The 24,014-nt window shown below is 31.3% G+C and overlaps 1 protein-coding gene across 1 annotated transcript; it reads left to right on the forward strand.

Moving 5' to 3' along the window:
• The first annotated feature begins 212 nt into the window (after positions 1 to 212).
• Positions 213 to 16,490, forward strand: LOC143055691 (MAM domain-containing protein 2-like). Its single transcript, XM_076228848.1, has 6 exons — positions 213 to 572; positions 5,772 to 5,872; positions 8,325 to 8,454; positions 9,318 to 9,496; positions 12,154 to 12,235; positions 14,731 to 16,490. The coding sequence occupies exons 1-6, from the start codon at positions 272 to 274 to the stop codon at positions 14,733 to 14,735; spliced, it is 798 nt and encodes a 265-aa protein (XP_076084963.1). The 5' UTR covers positions 213 to 271; the 3' UTR covers positions 14,736 to 16,490.
• Positions 16,491 to 24,014: the final 7,524 nt, after the last annotated feature.

The following is a 24,014-nucleotide window of genomic DNA, read 5'->3' on the forward strand; positions in this document are numbered from 1 at the left end:
TTAGTTGGAAGCAGGAAAAACAACAAATGTTTGCTGCCATAGTATGACCTTATTATAACATAACAGTAAACCGTTACTCAAACATATGAGAACTGGTTCAGCTGTACTAATTTTCTTATAGATTTCTTGTTAAAGAGAAAACGTGCATTGTATTTTATTATTGAACGTAACGATTAAAGTTTTACTGTATTTATTAGTATAGTAAAAAAAAAGACGTGCGTACTTAGGAAACGCAATATAACTGTTTTCGAAGAAAGAAATCAAACATTCGATGTATGTGTTAACAATGAAATTACTGACATCGCTTTCATGGATTATGATCGTCGTAGGGTGGGTGTCGGCAGGAGTAAACAGTAAAAAATTCATGTTGAGATTTGACCAAAAAACTTTTCCGACGTGGGTAATAAGCCTAACGTCACCTTCGGCAGTGTATTGTGCTGTAATGTGCAAAACGTTAAAGATGTGTACGTTTTACAGCTATAATGTTGCTGACAAAATCTGCTTGATTTATTCAAAGTCCGAGAGCAGTATGACACTTGTAACAAATATACATTGTAAGATATACCAACCAGGTAAATTTTCATACATTTATCTTTTGTTATAATTGCCTTTAAGTATTAAAACATGAATTCAAAAATATACTTTAATGTCATTCAGCAGCATGTATTGATTGGTCAATGTTGGTTCGTGTCTGTCATATTTTTTGATATTTTTTTTTTATATTTAGGCTGTTAATATATACAATTGAATTGTTTCCTATTTGTCAAATCGGAGCCTTTTATAACATACTAAATCGTTTGGGTCTGTCTTATTACTGGAGACCGAACGGTTGCCTACAGTTGCTTACGTCCACTTCATTTGAAATTTGGTGCAAAGTGGTTCCATTGGAAATCATACCAAATCTTCATATATTCAATTTTATTAAGTCTTTTGTAGACGAAATGCGCGTTTGGCGTAAACACAAAATTCCAATCCTGGTACCTTTGATGAAATTTCTTGACAGTATGAAATAAATCAGATTATTGATGGACAGTTTTTCTTGGAGTTTGATAGTAGGAGAGGCTAGTGTTCATGTCCGTCACATACTTTTGTCAATTTTAAACCTAAATTGCCTAAACAATGAAATAGAATTTTCAAATTTTCAGCATTTTTTGTTTGTTTCTTTTTTCACTAATGTTCATGTTATATATATGCTCCAACAAAGTTATGAAGAGGACAGATTAAAATTGACATTCCGTAAATTTAGTGGACACCATCACGAATTGGTGGATCCATACGATGTGTCTTTGACCAAACTAGGTACGGACATTTTTACCACATGGTAGATTGTGGTTTGTCATTACGACGTCTAATCTTTTAATTACCAAACGTGACTTATTACCGATTGTGACTGTTTTGCTGAGTGTGAATTCGCGTTACTATAAGACGTGTTACGGTACTTATCTATCCCAAATTCAAGTATTTAGTTTAAATGTTTAATGTTATATTTGTTATTCTCATCGGATTGTGTCAAATGTGTTGACGTCTTTTCTATTATATTCATGTGTTATGGTGAAGAAAATTAATCACCGCCTTCATTTATTAGATTTGATTTTGTTCAACGTAATCTGTACGATGTTTTACATTTGAAGTTAGATTTAAAACAAACCGGACATATATATATAATATAGTTAATTGCTATTAATAAGTATTGCAATGTGCATTGTGTTTCAATGTAATATCAGTATTTAGTTCTATTATAATCTTAAATCAATCCTAATTCTATCTTATTTATGAAATATAGTTTTTCAAATGTGACGTCATTTTTGTGCTTTTTCAGATATTCAAATGTGACGTCATTTTTGTGCTTTTTCAGAAATTCAAATGTGACGTCATTTTTGTGACTTTTTACCACTTCGTATGTGACGTCATTTTTATAACATTTTGCGTTGAGGCCTAGACTAAGTCGGGTGTGTCTATTTTCTGTGTTGGTCTTTGTATTCTGTATTCGGGTTTTGTTTTCTGTAATTAGTTAAGACTTCAGTTTTATCATGTATACCTTTGATATTCATTTGTAAAATTTACTGTTTGCAATAGCATAAATTGTTCTAAATAATAAGGATGTTCTTATCACAAGCAAAAAACCCTAGCCGTATTTGGCACAGCCTTTTTCAACTTTTGATCCTCAGTGCTTTACAACATTGTACTTTTTTTGACTTTATAACTTTTATATCTGGGAGTCACTGGTAAGTCTTGTGTGGACGAGGCGCGTTTTTGGCGTATTGAATTTTAAACCTGATTCCTTTTGTAATCTATTATTTATGTGTTTCTTTGCACAATACGTTCTATTTATTTGTATTGTAGTCCTGTAATATTATGTTGTCATATAAATGTTACATTTAACATTGCCATTAAAGTGAGAGGTTTGGCATGTCACAAAACTAGGTTCAACCCACCATTTTTTCCTTTAAAATGTCTTGTACCAAGTCAGGAATATGGCCATTGTTATATTATAGTTCGTTTCTGTGTGTGTCACATTTTAGCGTTGTGTTTCCGTTGTGTCGTTTGTTTTCTCTTTTTTTAAGTGTGAATTCACATTACTATAAGACGTGTCACGGAACTTATCTATCCCAAATTCATGTATTTGGTTTTTGATGTTATATTTGTTATTCTCATAGGATTTTGTCTAATGCTTAGTCCGTTTCTGTGTGTGTTACATTTTAATGTTTTGTCGTTGTTCTCCTCTTATATTTAATGTGCTTCCCTCAGTTTTAGTTTGTTACCCCGATTTTGTTTTTTGTCCATGGATTTATGAGTCGTGAACAGCGGTATACTACTTATTTATCTAAAGAATCTGATGATCATCTTACTTAAGTCTTAAAGTTTTGAATCACATTACAGAATGTTGCCAAATTACTAAATAAATGTACTTTAGCGTAATTATTAAAATTGTATGAAAATGGTGAAATGAATTTCATGAAACAAACAACCTCTATTATCTATAATAATAATTGTTTTTGCAGTGTTACTCACTTTTAACAAGCTATCAAGATTTGGCTATAAAGATAACTACTGTATTACGTAATTGACAAAAGAATCCTTCAATAACATGGCTACTTTTTATTTTGATCTTTTTATTAAACCCCGTGAAGGCATATATACGGAATCTGGCAATTGTAATTAAAGGAGTGGTGACTTCCAAGCATTCTTGTATATCTGATTAACGAAAAGTGTTATGATTTTTTTTTACAAAAATGTATCATTATGACAATATTGCGTCATTGGCAATTGGTTGCGGATTTTTTTTTTTTAATTGTTATTATGTAATTTAATTGGTCGTATATCTGGAATAAAATAAAATCATGACAATAGAAAAGAACTCAAATTTTCTTATGTCTATATAACTTAAACGAATCAATATCGATTCATTTCTTAACATTGTTAAAATAATTGAAATCATTATAACTATGATTATAGTAATTTAAATTTGTGTTTGTCCTAACAGTACATTGTAAATACAAATAAACAACGTACATTGTTGACAACTTTATTTGCTCTGTAATTAAATTGACCGTTTATCTGGTATCGAAATAACAATAGAAAGGTATTAAATGTTCCTTTGCACTTATCATGTGTATAAACTTCAAGATTCCATAACGAAATTAAAGAATTTATATTTACACGTAGTAAAAGAGGGACGAAAGATACCAAAGGGACAGTCAAACTCATTAATCTAAAACAAACTGACAACGCCATGGCTAAAAATGAAAAAGTCAAACAGAAAAACAATAGTACACATGACACAACATAGAAAACTAAAGAATAAACAACACGAACCCCCCCCCCCCCAAAAAAAACTAGGGGTGATCTCAGGTGCTCTGGAAGGGTAAGCAGTAAATTAGTAAATACCATTACAGAAAATGACGTACATTGATGACGTCGCATTTTCATTGTTCTTTACACAATGTATGCATATGATATTCCTCTACAACATGTACAATACCTTTTAAAATTGTTATACGATGATGACTGATGTATCCATATTTTGACTATTTTATTTAAAGTGTCTGTTTAGTTAACGCATCAATGTAAATATAACGGAATTTGATGAGACTGTCATCAAAGTGAGAGGGTTAGCGCTATAAAACCAGGTTTAATCCACCATTTTCTACATTTGAAAATGCCTGTACCAAGTCAGGAATATGACAGTTCTTGTCCATTCGTTTTTATGCGTTTTGTTATTTGATTTTGCCATGTGATTATGGTCTTTCCGAATTGATTTTCCTCTAAGTTCAGTATTTTTGTGATTTAACGTATACAACATATTTTATAAACTTTTTAGAAGAGAAAAACCGCAACTTTAAATACTTGTATAATACTTAAATTACCCATTTCTGCTTTAAATAAAAAATAAGAAAAAAATCAAAGTATGTAGAGTAGTTTTTCAATTTATGAATTTTACGATAAAAATCGAAAATGATGCGTCATAGTTTATTCACTAATTTACATTTATTTTTACAACGATATTTGATAATGTTTAATCGACTTCTATTTCATTCTTTGTAACATATATATTCTTAACTGTTTCCATATATTTTAAGAATTTATAAAAGATTCACAAGTTATTGCTTGATAAAATGTTTCTTTATGATACAAATAGAAACCCAATAGTGAATACAAAAAGTTGAAAAATCACAAAAAAGCTCCGAGAAAAACTCAAAACGGAAAAACCCTTATTAAAGTGCAAAATCTTGTTAAATAGCTTACTTAACCTCCCACTTGCATGACAGTCGATTAGTTCATTCTTTTGAAGGATCACTGGTATCGTACAAACATGGTGATTGCAAATCTATTTACCTGAGAAAAGGTTATTTTGTTTTCCTGTTCTTTCAATGACCCTGAGTTTTATTAGTATTGATATTCCTTTCCAAATGGGCTAATTCCGCATTTACTGTTGAATTGCTTCTGGATATGGTTCACTAGGCTTATTTACACGCCTGTTTCTGTGTACTCTTAGTCGATTCGTAAAGACATTTTCAAATAAATTAAGTGTGGCAATGATGATGCTTTGATAAGAGGATTGTAAAGCTACCTAAAGTCTTTTTTTTACAAAGCAACATATCGAGTTTTAACAAATATTTCGGTAAAAATCTTTAAAAATATTTGTTATAAATATCAATGTTATTTAAAAAAAAAATTTCTTTAAATATACATGGTAAATTTCATGTTCTCAATACATTGATTCGTGTACACTTAACCTACACAAGGCCTACATTGACTATCGACTGCATGTAGACAAAACATGATTAACACTACATGTAAACATTCAGTTTTATCAATGGGAACGTAATTGTGTTTAGTTTACGTGTGAGTTACACAAACACAACACCGAGTTTATGTCAATGTGAACACGGCCGAAAAGTCAACAGTAGTCTACCTATGTTTCATAAAGGTTACTCAATATAACGTGTCTGTGTCTAATTTCAAAGGAGTATTTTATCGTGTCAGCACATCCTATTCTTTTTTTCTTTTGGAGTTTATTCGATTACATCAACAATTGTTTTTTATATTGATTTTTTTTCAATCGATTTACGAGAATTGACGAACGAAAAACTAATGTCGCCGTATTTGAACATTGTTAAACAACTGTCGTCGTATTTGAACATCATTAAACAACTGTCGCCGTATTTAAACATCGGTAAACAAATGTCGCCTTAGTTAAAGTACTGTTGAGCCTAATTTAATTCATGATTTCTAGCATATTAAACAAAATCTGTTTCATATTTTAACAGAGTGCACAGACCTTTCATGTTATAATTGTGGATTTGAGACTGATGCACGATGTATGTTTGAGAATTCTATTCGGGATGATATTGATTGGGAACGTATTACTGTAAGTAAACAAACTAAGTATTAGTTTAACTTCAAATAGTACGACTTAAAAGCGGGAGGTTTGGCATGCCACAAAACCAGGTGCAGCCCACCATTTTTTTCATAAAATGCCCTGTACCAAGTCAGGAAAATTGCCATTGTTACATTAAAGTTCCTTTCTGTGTGTGATACGTTTCGGTGTTGTGTCTCTGTTGTGTCGTAGTTCTCTTATATTTGATACTTTTCCCTCAGTTTTAGTTTGTAACCCGGATTTGTTTTTTTCTCTATCGATTTATGAATTTTGAACAGTGGTATACTATTGTTGCCTTTATCTATGACTCGTTATGTTTAAATAGTCATAATTCGTTAAGGATTAATGACTGATGGTCTGTCGTAAAAGCTTTTTGTGAAATCTAGGTCATTTTTTAACTAACTATTTATTATTAAACTTTGTTTTGTCAGTACTTACTCAAAATGCCAGTTTTCATTGAAAACTAATATCGTCATGGTTAAGAAATACAACAATCGTTATCATTACAAACAATACTTCATTTTGATAATCTTGCCTAGGTTCGAAAATTGATACAATAACATCATTAAAAACTTTATTCCGATTGCATATACCAGTACGATTAATCAAATCTATATAATCTTTGAGAAATTTACCTGGAATAATATCAACGTAAACAAACTAACGTCACTATTGATGGCATGACAACATAAGTGTGACCCGCACTTTGTATTTATTTTGTATTCTGTTGTTGATTCATGCATGGGAGGTGTCCGTTGTTATTCTTTGATTTACATGTTGTTTATACCATTATTTTATTTACTTATAAATTTCTCTTTCTTATTTACTTGCGTTTATTTGAACGGTATTCCTTTAACGTAAAGTTTTCATTTTATGGTATCTATTACATTGCAATATAGGCGTTTAGTTTGGCTAGCCATAAAAACAGGTTAATTAAATGCCCAGTACCAAGTTAGGAATATGGCAGTTGTTCTAAATTGTCCGTTTTTTTTTATCTATATTGGCGTTTGTTTTGTTGCAGTCCAGTGTCATATAACTTCAGTGTTTTTCCCCCTGTTTAAGTTTGTAACTCGGATATTTTTCTCCATTTAATCGATTCATGATTGACGAACAATGATATGTTTCTGTTCTATTCAATATTTCAATAAACAAATGAGGAATCTTTATATTAATTTTGCATAATCCTTATTAAGGTTTATGACCCCTTCTGCCATTTTTGTACGAACTTTTCAAACTTCAATTGTATCAAAACTACAGATATAATTTATAATAGAGATAGGTCATATTGTACATATACAAAGGGGAAACTTGATGCAAACCATTATTATTTTAATTTTACTATTTCATTGCATTTCATAGAAAAAAAGGATTTTGTGGCGAATAAACCAAGATTTTTATAGAAAATCCACAGCTTTTAATACAGAGATTTGTGTTATAAAATTTGAAACATAGATTACTCACTGGTTTTTCTTTGATGTGCTAGTGTTTGGTTTTTACAAAAAGTTCTAACTAACCTGTAAATTCCAAAATACCTCGTGCTGAGTCACTAAAGTCAAGCGCATCATAAAAGGTGTACTTGATTTTCCATATTTTTATTTGTTTTAACCAATAACTACATTAATAAACTTGTTTTAAGAAAATCAATGATAGCACTGCATGCAATAATCCTATATTTATCAGTCATCAAATTGCCAAATATGAGAGTACAAGGATAAAGGCTGTGAATTTTCTATAAAATTTCCATATGTTTAGCATTGAATCAACACAAGAGTACATAATCCTTAACATAAATATATGAATGAAAAAAAAAAACTCTTGCTTGTATACATCTGAGTAAAAGAAATAATCAGTAAGACGTTTCATTAGATGAATACAAGTGATATATTTTACTTTTCGGCTGCATTTGCACATCTTCTGTTAAATTTGCAAATAATGAGACAAAAACACATCAATCTACTATACCAAACAAAATCGTCGTATATGGAGCTGTATATTCACTTTTTATATATCATATGTCACTGAATTGATTTTCGCAATTTGAAAATAAGAACGAGACTTAAAATGTTTTATGTTGATGATGTACAATTTTAGTTTACACAAACTTATCATGTTTAGTTTATGTACATAACACTAATGATGTTTTTAGGGTATCATCCTTCCTACAGATACCGGGCCCTCAATTGCAGCTGAAGGTAGCTACTACATTTACACAGAGGCGAATAATGCGACTACAAATATCTGAGCATCCAACTAATAAAAAATAAATAAAAAACATATTGAACTGTATATTCCTTTTTTATACATAACATGCCACCTAATTGATTTTCTCAATTTGAAAATAAGAAATAGCCTTAAAATGTTTTATGTTGATGATGTACAACCTTTAGTTTACACAAACTTAGCATGCTTAATGTGTGTACATTACACTAATGATTGTGTTTAGGGTAGTACCCTTTCTTCAGGTACTGGGCCCACAAGTGCAGCTGAAGGTAGCTACTACATATACATAGAGGCGACAAGTGTTGCGCAAGGAGCTAAGGCTGTACTTACGAGTGAATCTGCTAGCTTAATGGGTAGGCAATGTTTTGTAGCACTTTGAGAATTGAAAAAATCCGTAACGGTTTTCTATACTGATGATTAGTTTATTTTCGTGGGTACCAATTTTTGCGGATTTATGAAGCCCTATATTTACGTGGATATTAAAATTCGAGGTATTTGCAGAGTTTACAAACTTTACTGTAGAACACAATTTGATATTATTATTTGAACATATACCGAGACTCGTGATGATTTACATGGACAAAGAAGTCCTTAAATAACTTTTATAAAGCTTTAAAAGACCGAACAATAATTTATCTAGTAATTTTCAAAGTTTCAGTAATTTTTCATACTTACATGTATCAACATTCAGTCAACATTCAAACTTATCAACTTTGTTCACTACACTACATTCGATATCGTTCCAACACTTTGCTCACTGTTGAATATGATACCCCAAAGCATGATTTGGGCCAAGAGATATCGTCTGCATATTTTTTATTCCAATCGACAGTATAACCCTTGATATGGTGGGGCGTGTGTGATCAAGCAAGTACGTCGCCGCATTTAGTCAGAATGGGAACGTTAACGTTGATGCCTTGGGTTGAAGTCATAAAAAATTGTTCAGTGCTCAGAGCACAAGTATCATGTTCGATACATGAAATCCAGCATTTTGAATGGTTGATTTTGGAGTATGAGAACAAAAAACTGAATCGAAACAGATATTTAGATATAGTTTCATGCTCTCTGCACGCAAATAACCCTTGCTAATATTCTTTTAGGGGTCCGTTTATCTTTCGTCACTCTTAGAACAAATGTATGTGTATATGACCATAATTGCGTATTTACGATGAAATTCTTGTTATCTTTACAGTTTAAATCCGTTTTATCGTTTCAGGAACTAATTACTGTCTGTCATTCCAGTATCATATGATGGGGAACCCTGGATCATTAAAAGTATTTGCTGGGGACAAAACATCTACTTTGACGAGTATCTGGGAGAAGATTGGAGTTCAACCCGACGATACTCAGTGGAAGACTGCTAATGTAAACATACCACAATTTAGCTATCCTGTTGTAAGTATTCTGTCATTCTATTGTTGGTAATTTAATTCGGGATGTAACACGTTTTCTGATGACTGAAAGTTAAACTTTCTTGTCATCAGCTCATAGTCAAAATTTCGTCCTATTTCGTGAAGTCATCAACATATTTTTGAATATTTAATCCGAGAAAATGGAATTTAGATTACAAATTTAAGGAATAACTGTTTGCCACTGCTGGTGGACGTTTCGTCCCCGAGGGTATCACCAGCCCAGTAGTCAACATTTCGGTGTTGACGTTATAATCAATAATGTGGTCATTTTTATAAATTTCCTGTTTACAAAATTTTTTCGAAAAACTAAGGATTTTCTTATCCCAGGCATAGATTACCGTAGCCGTATTTGGCACAACTTTTTGGAATTTTTGATCCTCAATGCTCTTCAACTTTATACTTGTTTGGGTTTATAAATATTTTGATATGAGCGTCACTGATGAGTCCTATGTAGACGAAACGCGCGTCTGGCGTACTTAATTATAATCCTGGCACCTTTGATAACTGTTTCCTGTACATTCACAATAACGTAGCACATGTGTTGCACACTTTTTATCAACCTGCTACGCGAGTTATCCCATGTGCTCCACATTTAAAAAAAGATATATTCAATGTTTACAGTCATATCTTAAATAGGGCCCATTCCATTTGAATCTTTGCAATTTTCTGAGTTTTTTTTCGTGAAACAATCGAAACGCAGTACTACTGAAACTATTAGAAATAAGTATCACAATACTATTTTGACATCAGTCAAATGAATCAAATTAAAGAGGGGCGAAAGATACCAGAGGAACAGTCAAACATAAATCGAAAAAAAACTGACAACGCCATGACTAAAAATATAAAAAAAAACCAGACAAATAATAGTACACAAGAAACAAAACGGAAAACTAAAGACTGAGCAACACGAACTCCACCAAAAACTGGGTGGGGTGGTATCGGATGCCCCCGTAGGGTAAGTAGATTCTGCTCCACATGTGTCACCCGTCGTGTTTCTCGTCATATTACAAACCCGGTAAATAGTATGATTCGGTAGGTCACATTAATGAAAATGGAGGGGAATTGTAGTTACGATGTAAGGATCATTCGATATCATTTGTGAAACGGTTATTCCATTACGGTCATCCAACTCGTGATGGCGTTCGTAAAACTTACGAAGGGATAATTTCAACTTTACCATTTTGAACTATTGTTTCAATAGCTTCCTTGTGAGCAGCAACCCTTTATCAGGGAAATCCTGATAGGAAATACAAGAACGGGAATATTGTATCAATTGTAACATATACGAGTATACTCCGTATGCAGGGGCTGCTGAAATGTTGCTACTTAAAAATTAAAAGTTGACAAATAGGAAGCTGAAATTATCTTCTTGTCGTAAAGTTTTATTTTCAACCGACCCTCATTGTAAATCTCTAAAAGGCGCATAAAAAATTTGTTAAAATAAGTATCTTATTTATATGAAAATGAAGTTTACATTTTTCTATGAAAATGCGGGAAAAAAGTGAAACTGTGTGTTGATATGTTTCGCTAGCACACCAAAGACTACCTCAGAAATAATTCATTCGTGTCATGCTCTATGCTCATTTAATTATGGGTAGGCTGTATATTTTTCGATATTTTACAAGGAACGTTAACGTTATGAAGGAGTTATTTCGATTCTAAAAGAACAAATACAGTAGTTTTGTTAGTCTAAGCGTTTGAATTTACCGTAAAAATGTTGGCTGTTCTGTTTCCCCAATGAAATCTGTATATTATATAATCATTTTGAAAACTTAAAGCAGGGTAAATTTATGTTGTCTGAGAATTGAAAATATTTTATCAGAATATGAAAATAATGAGAAAGTAAATAGTAAATGTGTTTGCATGTGTCAAACATATAATGTGCTAATTAGAACACGGCTTTGTTTACAAGGCGTAATAATGATGTGATTTATCTATTAACTTGTGCTAATTATTTTGAATCTCACAATTAAAAAAGAATGTTCAACAGACAGAAAGAATAACAGATACATTTGCTCTTTAAAATTAAAAGGAATGGAAATGGGAAATGTGTCAAACATGTCAAAGAGACAACAACCCGACAAAAGAGTGAAACTTCAGCCGAAGACCACCCCTACATATTACAACACAATTTTTGCGGTTCCGTTAAATATTTCACATGATTTTGCTAGTGTCATAATAACCTATTATTGTATATACATAGTAGAACTAGTCTTTTGTGCTTACTTGCTCTTCAGATTTGCTGTATTATAGTAATATTTCTATAGTTTATATTTACTTGCACATCTAATATTTCTAATTATCATATTCACGTTATTTACAGGATATTTACATTTTGATGTTAATTGTTGTATAAGGTTCAACTTCCGATCAAATCGGAAATTGAATTAGAGATAATGATGTCATTCTTTTTATTTAATCAAATGCATTGATAAACATCGATCTGAAATTATAAAAGCGTATGTATAACAGTAAATATTCCTTTTCGCGAAATACCCTAATTCTTGAAGAGAAATCTTGCATGTGTCTCCTTTAGATTTCTAACATGTAAAAAAAGATAATTGAAAAAATGATTATTATGTCAAAAATATAGAATGAAGTTGTATCTTAGTAAAGCAATATTTTTTTTATTTTTTCCAGATCACCATAGAAGCGACCAGAGGTTCGTCATTTGAGAGTGACATTTCTATTGATGATCTTACTCTTAATCCTGGTACATGTAGTAAGTAATACTTTTCTTATACTTATCACCATAAAAATGCATGAGATAATTTACCCATAACTTTTTGCAAGCAACAGTTTATTAAACTGTTTAAAATTAATTCCACTCCGTTTATTAAAATAAAATTTAACTTTCGATTGACATTTAGTGGCATTCTGGTATTTGACTATCATTTATCGACCCAACTTGATCTTGAAGAAATAGACTGTTCCTTTTCTGAAGCCTGTTTTTTCAGTGGTTGTCCTCGGCTCATGTTTGTCAGATTTGATTTTTCTTGTATAAACAATTTCACAATTATCTTATCGGGGCCTCTGATAGTCTTATAATAGCAAATTGTCAACCAATTTTTAAAAGTCATGCAATGAAACACCACCGTCTTAATAGAGCTACTTTACGTAACCTGTGGTTTTCAAGAAATCTGTATAACATTAATTTTATACTCGATTTACATTTGAAAACAATTTCATTATTAGGTTTATTTCTGCAAATGTATTTGTTAGTTTAATTTAAAAATCAAAAATTAAAACCGCTTTTTTGTGACATGGAAGGACTCCTTTCGCATAAAAAAAATATGTTCTAGATTTAAGTGGGTGCGTTGTGGTCTGACACCTACATTTACATGTGAAATACCTCATTACGTTCCCCTTTATGGCCTTTTACCAGACATGACTCGACTTTCAACGTGTAGATAAAATAAAATAAAAAGTTTAAGGATAAAAGAGGGACTAAAGATACCAGAGGAACAGTGAAACTGATAGATCGAAAAAAAACTGACAATGCAATGGCTTAACAGTAAAAAAAAGACAAACAGACAAATAAAAGTACACAAGAATTAGCTTAAAAAACTAAAGACTGGACCCCACCAAAGACTTGGGGTGAAGTAACATGTTTGATCAATTAGTATGTAATAATTCATGAGCATATCCAGTTCATGAGTCGATTTTGAAGTGTAAATGAACAATATGAGATTACGTTTTATGTACAAGAACTCATTCTGTGCCAAAAAAAATGACAACTGTACAAGGTAGACTTTCGATGTGTAAGACAAAAGAGTGATTCCTGGAAAATGTAACTGTGTTAAACTCAACTGTCAAGAATTTATTATCAATTAGTCGAAAACTATTAAACCTTCTAATATTCGACATATGTGCCTAAGGTCTTACACACATGATAAAGGAGTAACGTTTTTTGTAGATATGATTAAACAACGATGTCTCAACTGTGACGAACTAAACTGAGGCAGCACTTAACTTTCTGTTTGTGGTATCATCGAAAACATGTTCATACATATCTCTGGGTTTACAGTTTTAAATGAATTAAAAACAAAACATAAGACATAAGAAATATCGTTTTTATGAAATAACAGTTGCCTCTCTCCCTACATATGTATATATATAACGGCTGATAAGACTCCTTATGTATATTTTGCGTACAATTTATAATTATGTCACCCTGACGGAGGTCGGGTGACATATTGTTAGTGTACGATTTTTTTTCTTATTCTTATTCCATATTTTTTGTCTAGCTTAGTTTTCAGAACTGGATGGAACTATTACATAATGTTGATCTGTATGTGTAGTTGTGCACCTGACTTTGGAATTAAAAAAATGGCTGTCATTGCCATGGAAACAGCAAAAATATGAAAAATTGGAAAGTCTTCCAAATTGAATAAAACTTATAGGATTTTAAAAGACTTATGTCCACTTCAGCATGGAATATTTTTATTTCAACCTGGGGGGGGGGGGGGGCTCCTCGGAATAATTTAAGGGGCTCGAAATGTCATGGAACATTCTAGAAATTAAATTAATTCTACAGCCATTAAATGTTATATGATGGTATATTATTATGGGGAGCACAATATATGCAGCAGCATTATGACTTTGAATTGTTTTAAATGGCGGCTGTTACCATGGAAATAGCATAAAATAAAATATATATATAAAATGCTCAAAATTCAATAAAATTTAAAACAATTGTTGCATAGCATATAAACTTGGCTTTCGACTTTGGAGTTTTTAAAACAGCGACCGTTTAGTGACAATTTGCGGACCAGGGTGACATCCGCTATTGCTGACAATGGCTATTCTAGTTTGTAAATGTGATTACCACAAGTTGTCGCCGTTTAAGAAGATACCTTCATTTAACATGTGTTTTCAAATATTGCATTAAATACGTAAGTAACACGTCTCTAGTAATCCTAAAAGGGGGTGTAAACGGATTCCACTGTACCCTTGTAACTCTCGAGGGTTGCAAACAATAACGGAGGAATCTACCAGTACATACATATATGTGCCATTAGTGAGATATCCCAAACACAGTGATCGTGTATGATCCCACTATGTTAAGAGATTCACAAGTTTCTGAGAATTTCAACGCACATTTTTGTAATAATTTGTAGTATAAACCATTTCAATTGTTTTCGTCAAATACTAAAATCCTCTATAATTATAAACGATTTATAAAAAATTGTATCAAAACCTATCTTTCTTTTTCAGACTAGAAAAAGTAAACAGAACAAAGGCAATCTTAACAGTTAAAATTATCGTGTAACAGTTACGTTTACATATACCGTATATTAATTATGTGATATGTAGATAATATTGTACATAATAATATTATGATCTCGTAATATTCACAATGACGAGTACATTATATTGAATACTTGTTGATTCATTATTTATTTGTAAATGTATTATTTATGGTTTTTTTTTTGTTATACTCACCATTGTTTTGTATTGTTTGTATATATGCAAATATTGTATCACTCTTGTTACACGTATGAATTTTGTATGAGTGATCAAATAATAGTTAAAAGTTGAAAGTTAAATATCAATTTTTGTGATTTTCGTTGGTACCGGATGAAGTGTTCAACGAAGTACAAATTTTCTATCAAGTCGTATTCAGACCTTAAGTTGCAAAACTTTCTTAAATTTACCAATTTCGGGGCAGCAACCCAAAAACAAGTTGCCTGATTGGTCTGAAAACTTGAGGGAAGATAAATATTGACATAATAAACAATTTTATCCACATCATATTTGCTCGCAATGCTTGGGTTTCAGAAATATGAGCCAAAAACCATATTTTACCTATGTACTACATCTTGGTTCGCAGGCAGAGTCACCGGATACATTTTTAAACTAGATACCCTAATGATGGTTGTGGACAAGTTTGGTTCAATTTGTCTTAGTAGTTTCAGAGTAGAAGATTTTTGTGAACGATTACAAAAATTTACGAAAAATTGTTAAAAATTGACTATAAAGGCTAATAACTCATTAAGGGGTAAATTGACCATTTTAGTTATGTTGACCTATTTGTAGATCTTACTTTGCTGAACACTATTGCGGTTTTACAGTTTATCTCTATCTATAAAAATATTCAAGATAATAACCAAAAACGACAAAAATTCCTTAAAATTACCAATTCAGGGGTAGCAACCCAATAAAGGGTTGTCCCATTTGTCTAAAAAATTTCAGGGCAGGTAGATCTTGACCTGATAAACAATTTTACTACATCTCAGATTTGCTCTAAATGCTCTAAGTTCATTTTACCCCTATGATCTATTTTTAGCCATGGCGGCCATCGCGGTTGGTTGGACACATTTAAAAAAAGTACCCCAATGATGATTGTGTCCAAGTTTGGTTAAATTTGGCCCATTAGTTTCAGAGAAGAAGATTTTTGTAAAAGTTAAAGACGACCGACATACGACGACGGACGGTGGACCATGACGGACGCCTGACGCCAAGTGATGAGAAAAGCTCACTTGACCTTTCAGGTCAGGTGAGCTAAAAAGTATTCGAATAAAGCGCATGGTCCATTTTCACTATTCCTTATACTGTTTGTCCATTATTCTCTATTTCTGACATGTCTGATATATTTTAACGCCTCGTTCTTTTCTCTTCTATTTTTTGTCCAGTTTTCTCTATTCTTTATACTTTTTTAACCATTATTCTCCATCCTGTAAACTCCAATACAATCCACATCCTCTGTATACTGTTATTAAAATGATAAACAATCAACAACGTTTTCTGAATATATTTTTTTAATTTTGTTATATTGTTTTAAATTTTCCATAAAATACGAAAAGAATAGAATTAGCATGTTACGAGTACTCTTTCACTATCATGGTTTTGGGTGTCTATATGATGTAACATTTAATTGGTGATTGCTTAGCTTTGTAAGCCTTTAAAGATTCTTATTATAATCGTATCAAGCTGCACCCAAACGATATATAATGATATCATGTCGTCGTCGTTTAGAATTGAAGAAAATTAAAATCTGTTATTGTAAAACATACCATTAAGGGCAAATCTAATAAGCCAAATGACAATTCTTACATGTTATTTTTTTTTTTAGTTTCTAAGTTTTGTAATTGTATTAAATCAAATTAATAGTATTATTTGTTCTTATATTATTCAATTTTTGAACAAATTTCAAAGACCAAAAACAAATTAAAAATAACCGATTTAAAAGAAATGAGGGGAGAAAACAATGATAGATACAGTGCTTGAAGTATAGATAGGTAAGAGAGTGCTTGTGATTTACAGTAATAAAGAAGACGAATTTCACTGCACATTCAAACGGGCACTAGCTGTCAAATTCATGTTCACCGATTCTAATCAAATTCTTATATTTGATTTATAACGTTGTAAAACATTTATTCAAACTATAAAACGTCTAAATAAAACAATAAACAAGGCACAGGCATGAAAATAAGTAGCTTCGTTTCGTGTGTATTTGAGTATTGACGCCATCTAATTATTTATCGAGTTGACCTCTATAGTCATCCGATGACCATATAAGCGATGTAAACATAAATATAGATATAAATAGATTAAGCAAACACGTGCTGTTGAATTAATCTAGGTCTATTTAATTGCATATTACAGATCAGAAATAAATGTTGATCATCGTTTTTAATTGTATTAGAATGTTTATTTGTGGATCGAATCAGTCAATCAAATGATTTACATTTGTTTCACTTTCAATTTGACATTCTGATCCTTTAAATAACTCTGCATAATATACAATTGACGTGTTATCCATCTCAAGCGAAGGAGTTAAATTAAAGTTCACATGAATAGTGATTCAATGAGGTCGAGTTATTCACTTGCAAGTGAATAATTCATTATCAATGTTTTTTTGTTTATTTTGACCAAATTAAACCGTATTGGCTACTAAAAAGGAATTATTATTTCACTATATGTATTTCATTACTGATTGAGCCAAAAAAAATATATTAGATTTTTCATATATCTAGTGCCCCTTTAACCGCAATTTTTCAATGTTGAAATACAAAAGTGTATTTACGTGGAAAGATGTGTTAAGTTGAAAATTTTTGATAGTTTCTATGAATTTATGAATAGTAATGATAACTTCACTCTTGTTGGATTGTTAAAATTCTGTAAAACTGTTATGTCAAAATTTAGGTGATATTTTCCTTTTTTAATTAATTTTGTACATTTGTATATATGCTTAATTTGTCCATGCGTTATATTTGTTATATATGTTTTTTGTTCTATCGTTATTCATTTGAGACCTAAATTGAAATAGAAGGTTTAAATTTTCAAGTTTCATGTTTCAAGCTATTCAGTAAAATAAAATACTAATACAGAAATCCAGGGAAAATGTTAACCCTTAGTTGTAGATTGAAGATATCAATTATATCAACTTTGAGGATACTCCAGTCCTTTTCCGTCCTGGATCTACAACTAAGGTGTATCTGAAACTGTCTCTGGCGAATATTTACAAAAATGTTGTTTAATTCTAAAATAAAAACTTAAAATTTGACATTTAACGAAACGGGAAGGATCAAATCATCAAGAATTTAAAAAAACTTGGCAGAAAGTTAAAAAAAGCAGGTAAGACAAAAGTTATGTAACCTAAACATTAAACCCACAAGGTCATGGTAGGGATAGTGTCCGGCTAGGATCGAGGTTTTTTGAGTGTTTTGGTCCATTTTTTCGAGTGATAAAAAAATGCGATAAGGTCAATTAACTGCTATTTCGTAATTATAACAGTCTTTAACATTACTACCCATCTTATATTGAATACTATACCTGTTTTGATAAACAAAAAAGAAGCAAAATGTCCTTGTATTTAACCTAAAAATATATGTTTATTATTGTCCGGGCTTTTTTGAGAGCAACTATGAAATCAACTGGGTTTTTAAACAAATGGTCCGGGTTTTCTTTACAGAAAATTTGAATAAGAAAAAAGGTATTCTAGACTTTAAACAATTGCTTTTCTAGTTTACACCTGTAATTTAATGAATGAAAATATCATATATTCTCAATAAATCACAAAAACATATTACTACATTGATAAAATAAAGGGCTGCGCTTTAGCGCATGATACGCCCGTTGCTCTTTTAACTTGTCTTTTATGATTTAAATGAATTTATATGATCAACTAGAAATATATATACAAATCAAAAGGGATGTTACATTAATATATTCACCAAAGTTTCATAAAATCCCCCTTTTTTAAGTATAAAAATTCATTACTTAAGAAAACGTAAAATCTAAAATTTATAAAAATGGAAAGGGAGCTTATGTCAATAGATATAAACAATTTATCAAAGTTGCATAAAATTTTGTGAAAGTGTTAGTTATTGTCCCAAAATTGGAAAATTCCCCCTTTTTTAAGCATAAAAATTCATAACACGGAAATGTAAAATCTGAAATTTATAAAAATTGAAAGGGAGCTTACATCAATAGATATAAACAATTCACCAAAGTTTCATGGACATTGGTGAAAGCCTTTTTGAGTTATTGTCCGAAGTGTTGAAAATCCCCCTTTTTTTATGAATAAAGCCCCATAAATCCAAAACTTAAAATCTGAAATTTATAAAAATTGAGAGGGAGCTTACATCAATAGATATAAACAATTCACCAAAGTTTCATGGACATTGGTGAAAGCCTTTTTGAGTTATTGTCCGAAGTGTTGAAAATCCCCCTTTTTTTATGAATAAAGCCCCATAAATCCAAAACTTAAAATCTGAAATTTATAAAAATTGAAAGGGAGCTTACATCAATAGATATAAACAATTCACCAAAGTTTCATGGACATTGGTGAAAGCCTTTTTGAGTTATTGTCCGAAGTGTTGAAAATCCCCCTTTTTTATGAATAAAGCCCCATAAATCCAAAACTTAAAATCTGAAATTTATAAAAATTGAAAGGGAGCTTACATCAATAGATATAAACAATTCACCAAAGTTTCATGGAAATTGGTGAAAGCCTTTTTGAGTTATTGTTTGAAGTGTTGAAAATCCCCCCTTTTTTATGAATAAAGCCCCATAAATCCAAAACTTAAAATCTGAAATTAAAAAAAAACGAGAGGGAGCTTACGTCAATAGATATAAACAATTAACTTAAGTTTCATGGAAATTGGTGAAAGTGTTTTTGAGTTATTGTCCGAAGTGTGGACGACTTTGCAGTATTAAATTAGAAATTATTGGATTCTTTAAAAGGTCTTAAGAACATAGTAAAGAGGAATCATAATCTTTTCAACTTCATTTCATGGTACTTTTGTTGTCAAAGTAAAAACAAATGTTTGCGGTGAACCACGGAGCTTTTATACGCGACGTATTATGTTACCCAATTGTCCATCCGTCCATTGTCAGCATGTCGGACAAAAACACAAAAACGCTGTAACCGATTTACATGAATGTCTTCGGTAAGTTGTTTGTCTATTGGGGTATCCTTTCTTACGAATGTTGTAATTTTAGATTTTACGTTTCCGAGTTATGGGATTTCATTAAACAATCTAGAGTATCTAAAGAGCATGTGTCACTCACCTTCATATATTTGCTGCAGTGCATTTTAAACAAAGAACACTCTTCAACATTAAAAACAAGAATAGAAATCACGACACAATTCTCTGTGTTGGTGATGTAGACTTGTTTTTAGATCTTACTTTACTGAAAATTCTTGCATTTATCTCTAGCTATAATAAACTTGGTCAAGTAGTTTCTGAGAAGAAGATTTTGTAAAAGTTAATGGACGCGAGACAACGACGAACACTTAGTGATGAGAAAATCTCACTTGACCCTTTTTTGCCAGTTGCGCTAAATGTATATTTCAATATAATAATAAACGAGGCTTTGGCGATTTTATTATTACTATTTGAATTAAATAACGAGAGTTGATATGAAGCGATATCAAATTCTCACAAGTTATTAAACCTAGCTGTCTTAATATGGTCAACACTTTCCCGAGAATCGTTGTACTAGTATTTTGCTCACGAATGTACATCGTCGTAACCATTGAGGGTCATCAATGACCTTACGAATAGCCAGTGGAAATGCCGTGATATCGTCTTATGATAATGTATAAGCAGATAAAATAAAAAAACGCAGATTTTCGCATCACTCATTCATATTACATTCCTTGTAGTTTGATACGATATATTTCTATTCATGCAAGAAACAGATAACAAGACACAACTATGTATTAGAGAAATAAATTTGAAAATGTGGCAGGTGTTCCATGCGACCATGGCCGTGGCGGATTTCGGGGGGAACATGAAGAAATTAATTTAGTCTCAAAATGTCAATTTCAATGCAAAGACCAGATTTTTTTGTAGTGTCTGGATTTTTAAGGATACAGAGATTCCATGTATGCAATTCCTTTAACATTATCAGTGTTATGTGTACAAAACATGGCTATATTCTGTATTTTGGAATAAAGCATTTTAAGGCTTATTCAAACTTTTTTAAACGGAAAATATTGTCGGATTAGTATATGAAATACTAACAAACATAATATAACTTTGTATATTAAACTAAAGCGTCTATATCACGTTTTGTTAGAAAGAAAGTCTGTTTATTTACATTTTTGTTCACATTCATTCGAAAAAAAAGTGGTCACACTCGAAAAAGCCCGATCAAATCACTCGAAAAACCACGATCCCAGCCGGACACTATACCTACCGTGAAGGTGATTCCCTACATGCGGAAAATCCTAAACATTATCTTCTTGTTTATTTATTTTTATTTTGAATTTTACTTTTTGACGACTTTTCGTTATTTGATATTTCGATTTCACTACGGCTACGCTTCCGATTTTCGTATTCAAAATGGACTAAGTTCATTTGTACATATATAGAAGCCTAAACACATGTACAATTCACCTATATGCGGACACATTGTTGGTTCGATATCAGAATTTGCGAATAAGCTTTTATATTCAAGAGGAGTGGATCATTCTATTGAAATAGCTGTCGTCAATAAAAAAATTATCGATATGCATATAAGCAAACTACAACTCATTTTGCCATACGCCATTGAGGGTCACAGGATCAGAACAGGATTCAGATATTACCCAATGGAAGATCAAATGCACAAAATTCAGATATCAGTGACCCTGCAGTATCACATTATCTGATCAAGATAAATACAAAGCCACGCCAAATGAATCATCAAAACCATACTTAGCAGTAAAATTAATATACATAACGATAAATAAAAGAATACTATAACACGTTATTAAGACGATTAACAACGTCAGTTACCCAGAATATATACCTCAAGACCATCGTGTATTATTTCCGAAGTTGATACAGAATATAAAAAATCTGGGTACTTTACGATGAATTTGTTTTAGACAAAGAACTAGAAGTTCTTTGACATTCCCCTGGTTTGACAACTTTCTTCTAAGACACTGGTGACGTTTTACAAAGTTTATATAGGAGCTGCAACTTCTTGAATGCCGAATAAGCTAGGAATTGTATATCCCAAATGAAGGTCAAGTTAGTATACTGATTCTAAATGTGGAGTAAATTAATAATTTCAAAATCAAAATCGACTGGTTTGTCTGGAACTCAGATGACCATTGCCATTAAGTAACATTAATACTGGTTTTATGGACATTCGTGCGATCATAAAAAAATGTAAAAAATAATATATAAATTGCAAAGTCCGATATAGTAGTAAAGCTTACAATAATTATTACAAATTTTAATGCTGCAACTTCTTTTTTACAACTTCCCTGTCTTAGCACATCAACTGGTTCCCCATAATTCTCATCACCTAGCTTTCATATGTTTATAAATTTTAAAGTTATCGTATGCTCAAGTTTCTGATTGTGCATTGTATATTTTGTTTAAACTTTGAATTTGTCAACAATGATTTATAGTTGTACATAGAACGGTCTGCAATTTTGGCTACATTAGAATCAAAAAAATAATCTCTTCACTTTGAAAATTACGTTCGATAATCCGAAATCATGAACTTGATTTAAAATAGCCTTTTTGACACATTGCGATCTTGAATCGTTATGAAATCTATTGTTTTTTTTCTTTATGCATAACGAAATTTCACAACGTCGAAGAGATTACATTTTGTTAAGGTAGTTCGCTTCTCAGTTTCAAAGTAATTAACTTTTTAAAACACTAATTTCTATTGATAGGGGATTAATAAAGAAATCAATAGGGCAAAAAAAAAAAAAAAAAAAAAAAAAAAAAAAGGTCACCATGCTTGTTTTCGAGATATTAGCCATTGAAATTTTGGCGGGAAAATATTCTCTCTTGACTTTTCATAGCTTTAGTATCGACAAGGTGAAGTTCTCAAAAACTGTTAAAAAGTAATTAAAATCTTATAAGACTTTTACAGATGGCTTATTATTATACATGTAAAAGATTTACAAAAAAAAAGAAAAATGGGTGTCAACGGGCAAATTTTTGCAAGGCATTCAAATGGATAACACCAGAGGATTCCGAAAATCTGACAAAATATCAAAACATGACAAGCCAGCTTCCTTAAGAAAAACACGATTAAAATGTATTAAAGTCATTATAACATAGATACAACCATTTCAAAATATCGGGGGAAAGCAAATGTCTTAAACATTTATTTGATATATTAGCACACAAGACGTTATATGAGATATTTTAAAAGTATAAAAAGAATATTAAGGTACAATTACTGGTACACATTTACCACCGGAAGATCGTTCAACAGGCGAGTATACGGATTTCGCAACCAATGAAGTCGGATTTAATTTTGACGTTGATAAAATATTTGTATAGACACAACATACATTTATCCCATATTGCTGTAATAGTTTGCCTAGTTCACAATGTTTTGTATCAGTCATTCTGTTAATGATGAATATGTGTCTTTCAGGGGACATTTTTGTATCTTGTAAGGATATGATGAAACATGTATATTATCTAAAGCTAAAACGGATCAAGACATTTTGTTACCTGTTTAATGTTTCTGGCTTATCTAGTGAATGAGTAAGCCATTCCAAACTGATAGTTTGATTTGTTATTATTTTGTGTTGTTACCTCACTGTCCCTATGGGCACCACAAAAATATGTAACCATGCCATATTCTTGGTCTGCATATCCAAAATCAGAAGTCTGTAATTCAGTGGCTGTCTTTCATTTTTATCATTTAGATGTTTTAGCACGATCTTTAAAATGATAAAAACAAATATCCCGCTTAAACTCGACATTTCTGTATAAAGGATATATATATTATGAAGCAACACTTAACATATGCAAACACTAAATTAACTTACAATAAAGCTTTATAAAGAGTGAAATCACAAAAATACTGAACTCCGAGGAAAATTCAAAATGGAAAGTCCCTAATCAAATAGCAAAATCAAAATCTCAAACACATTAAACGAATTAATAACAACTGTCATATTCCCGACTTTTTTTACAGGCATTTTCTTATGTAGAAATAACCGTACTATAACTATCATACATCATTCTGTAGATGTCGAATTCACAGATGAATTATTAGATCTTTTGAAACATTTACAACGTAGA

This window comes from Mytilus galloprovincialis, chromosome 12 (assembly GCF_965363235.1).
Source record: "Mytilus galloprovincialis chromosome 12, xbMytGall1.hap1.1, whole genome shotgun sequence".
Classification (NCBI taxonomy): domain Eukaryota; kingdom Metazoa; phylum Mollusca; class Bivalvia; order Mytilida; family Mytilidae; genus Mytilus; species Mytilus galloprovincialis.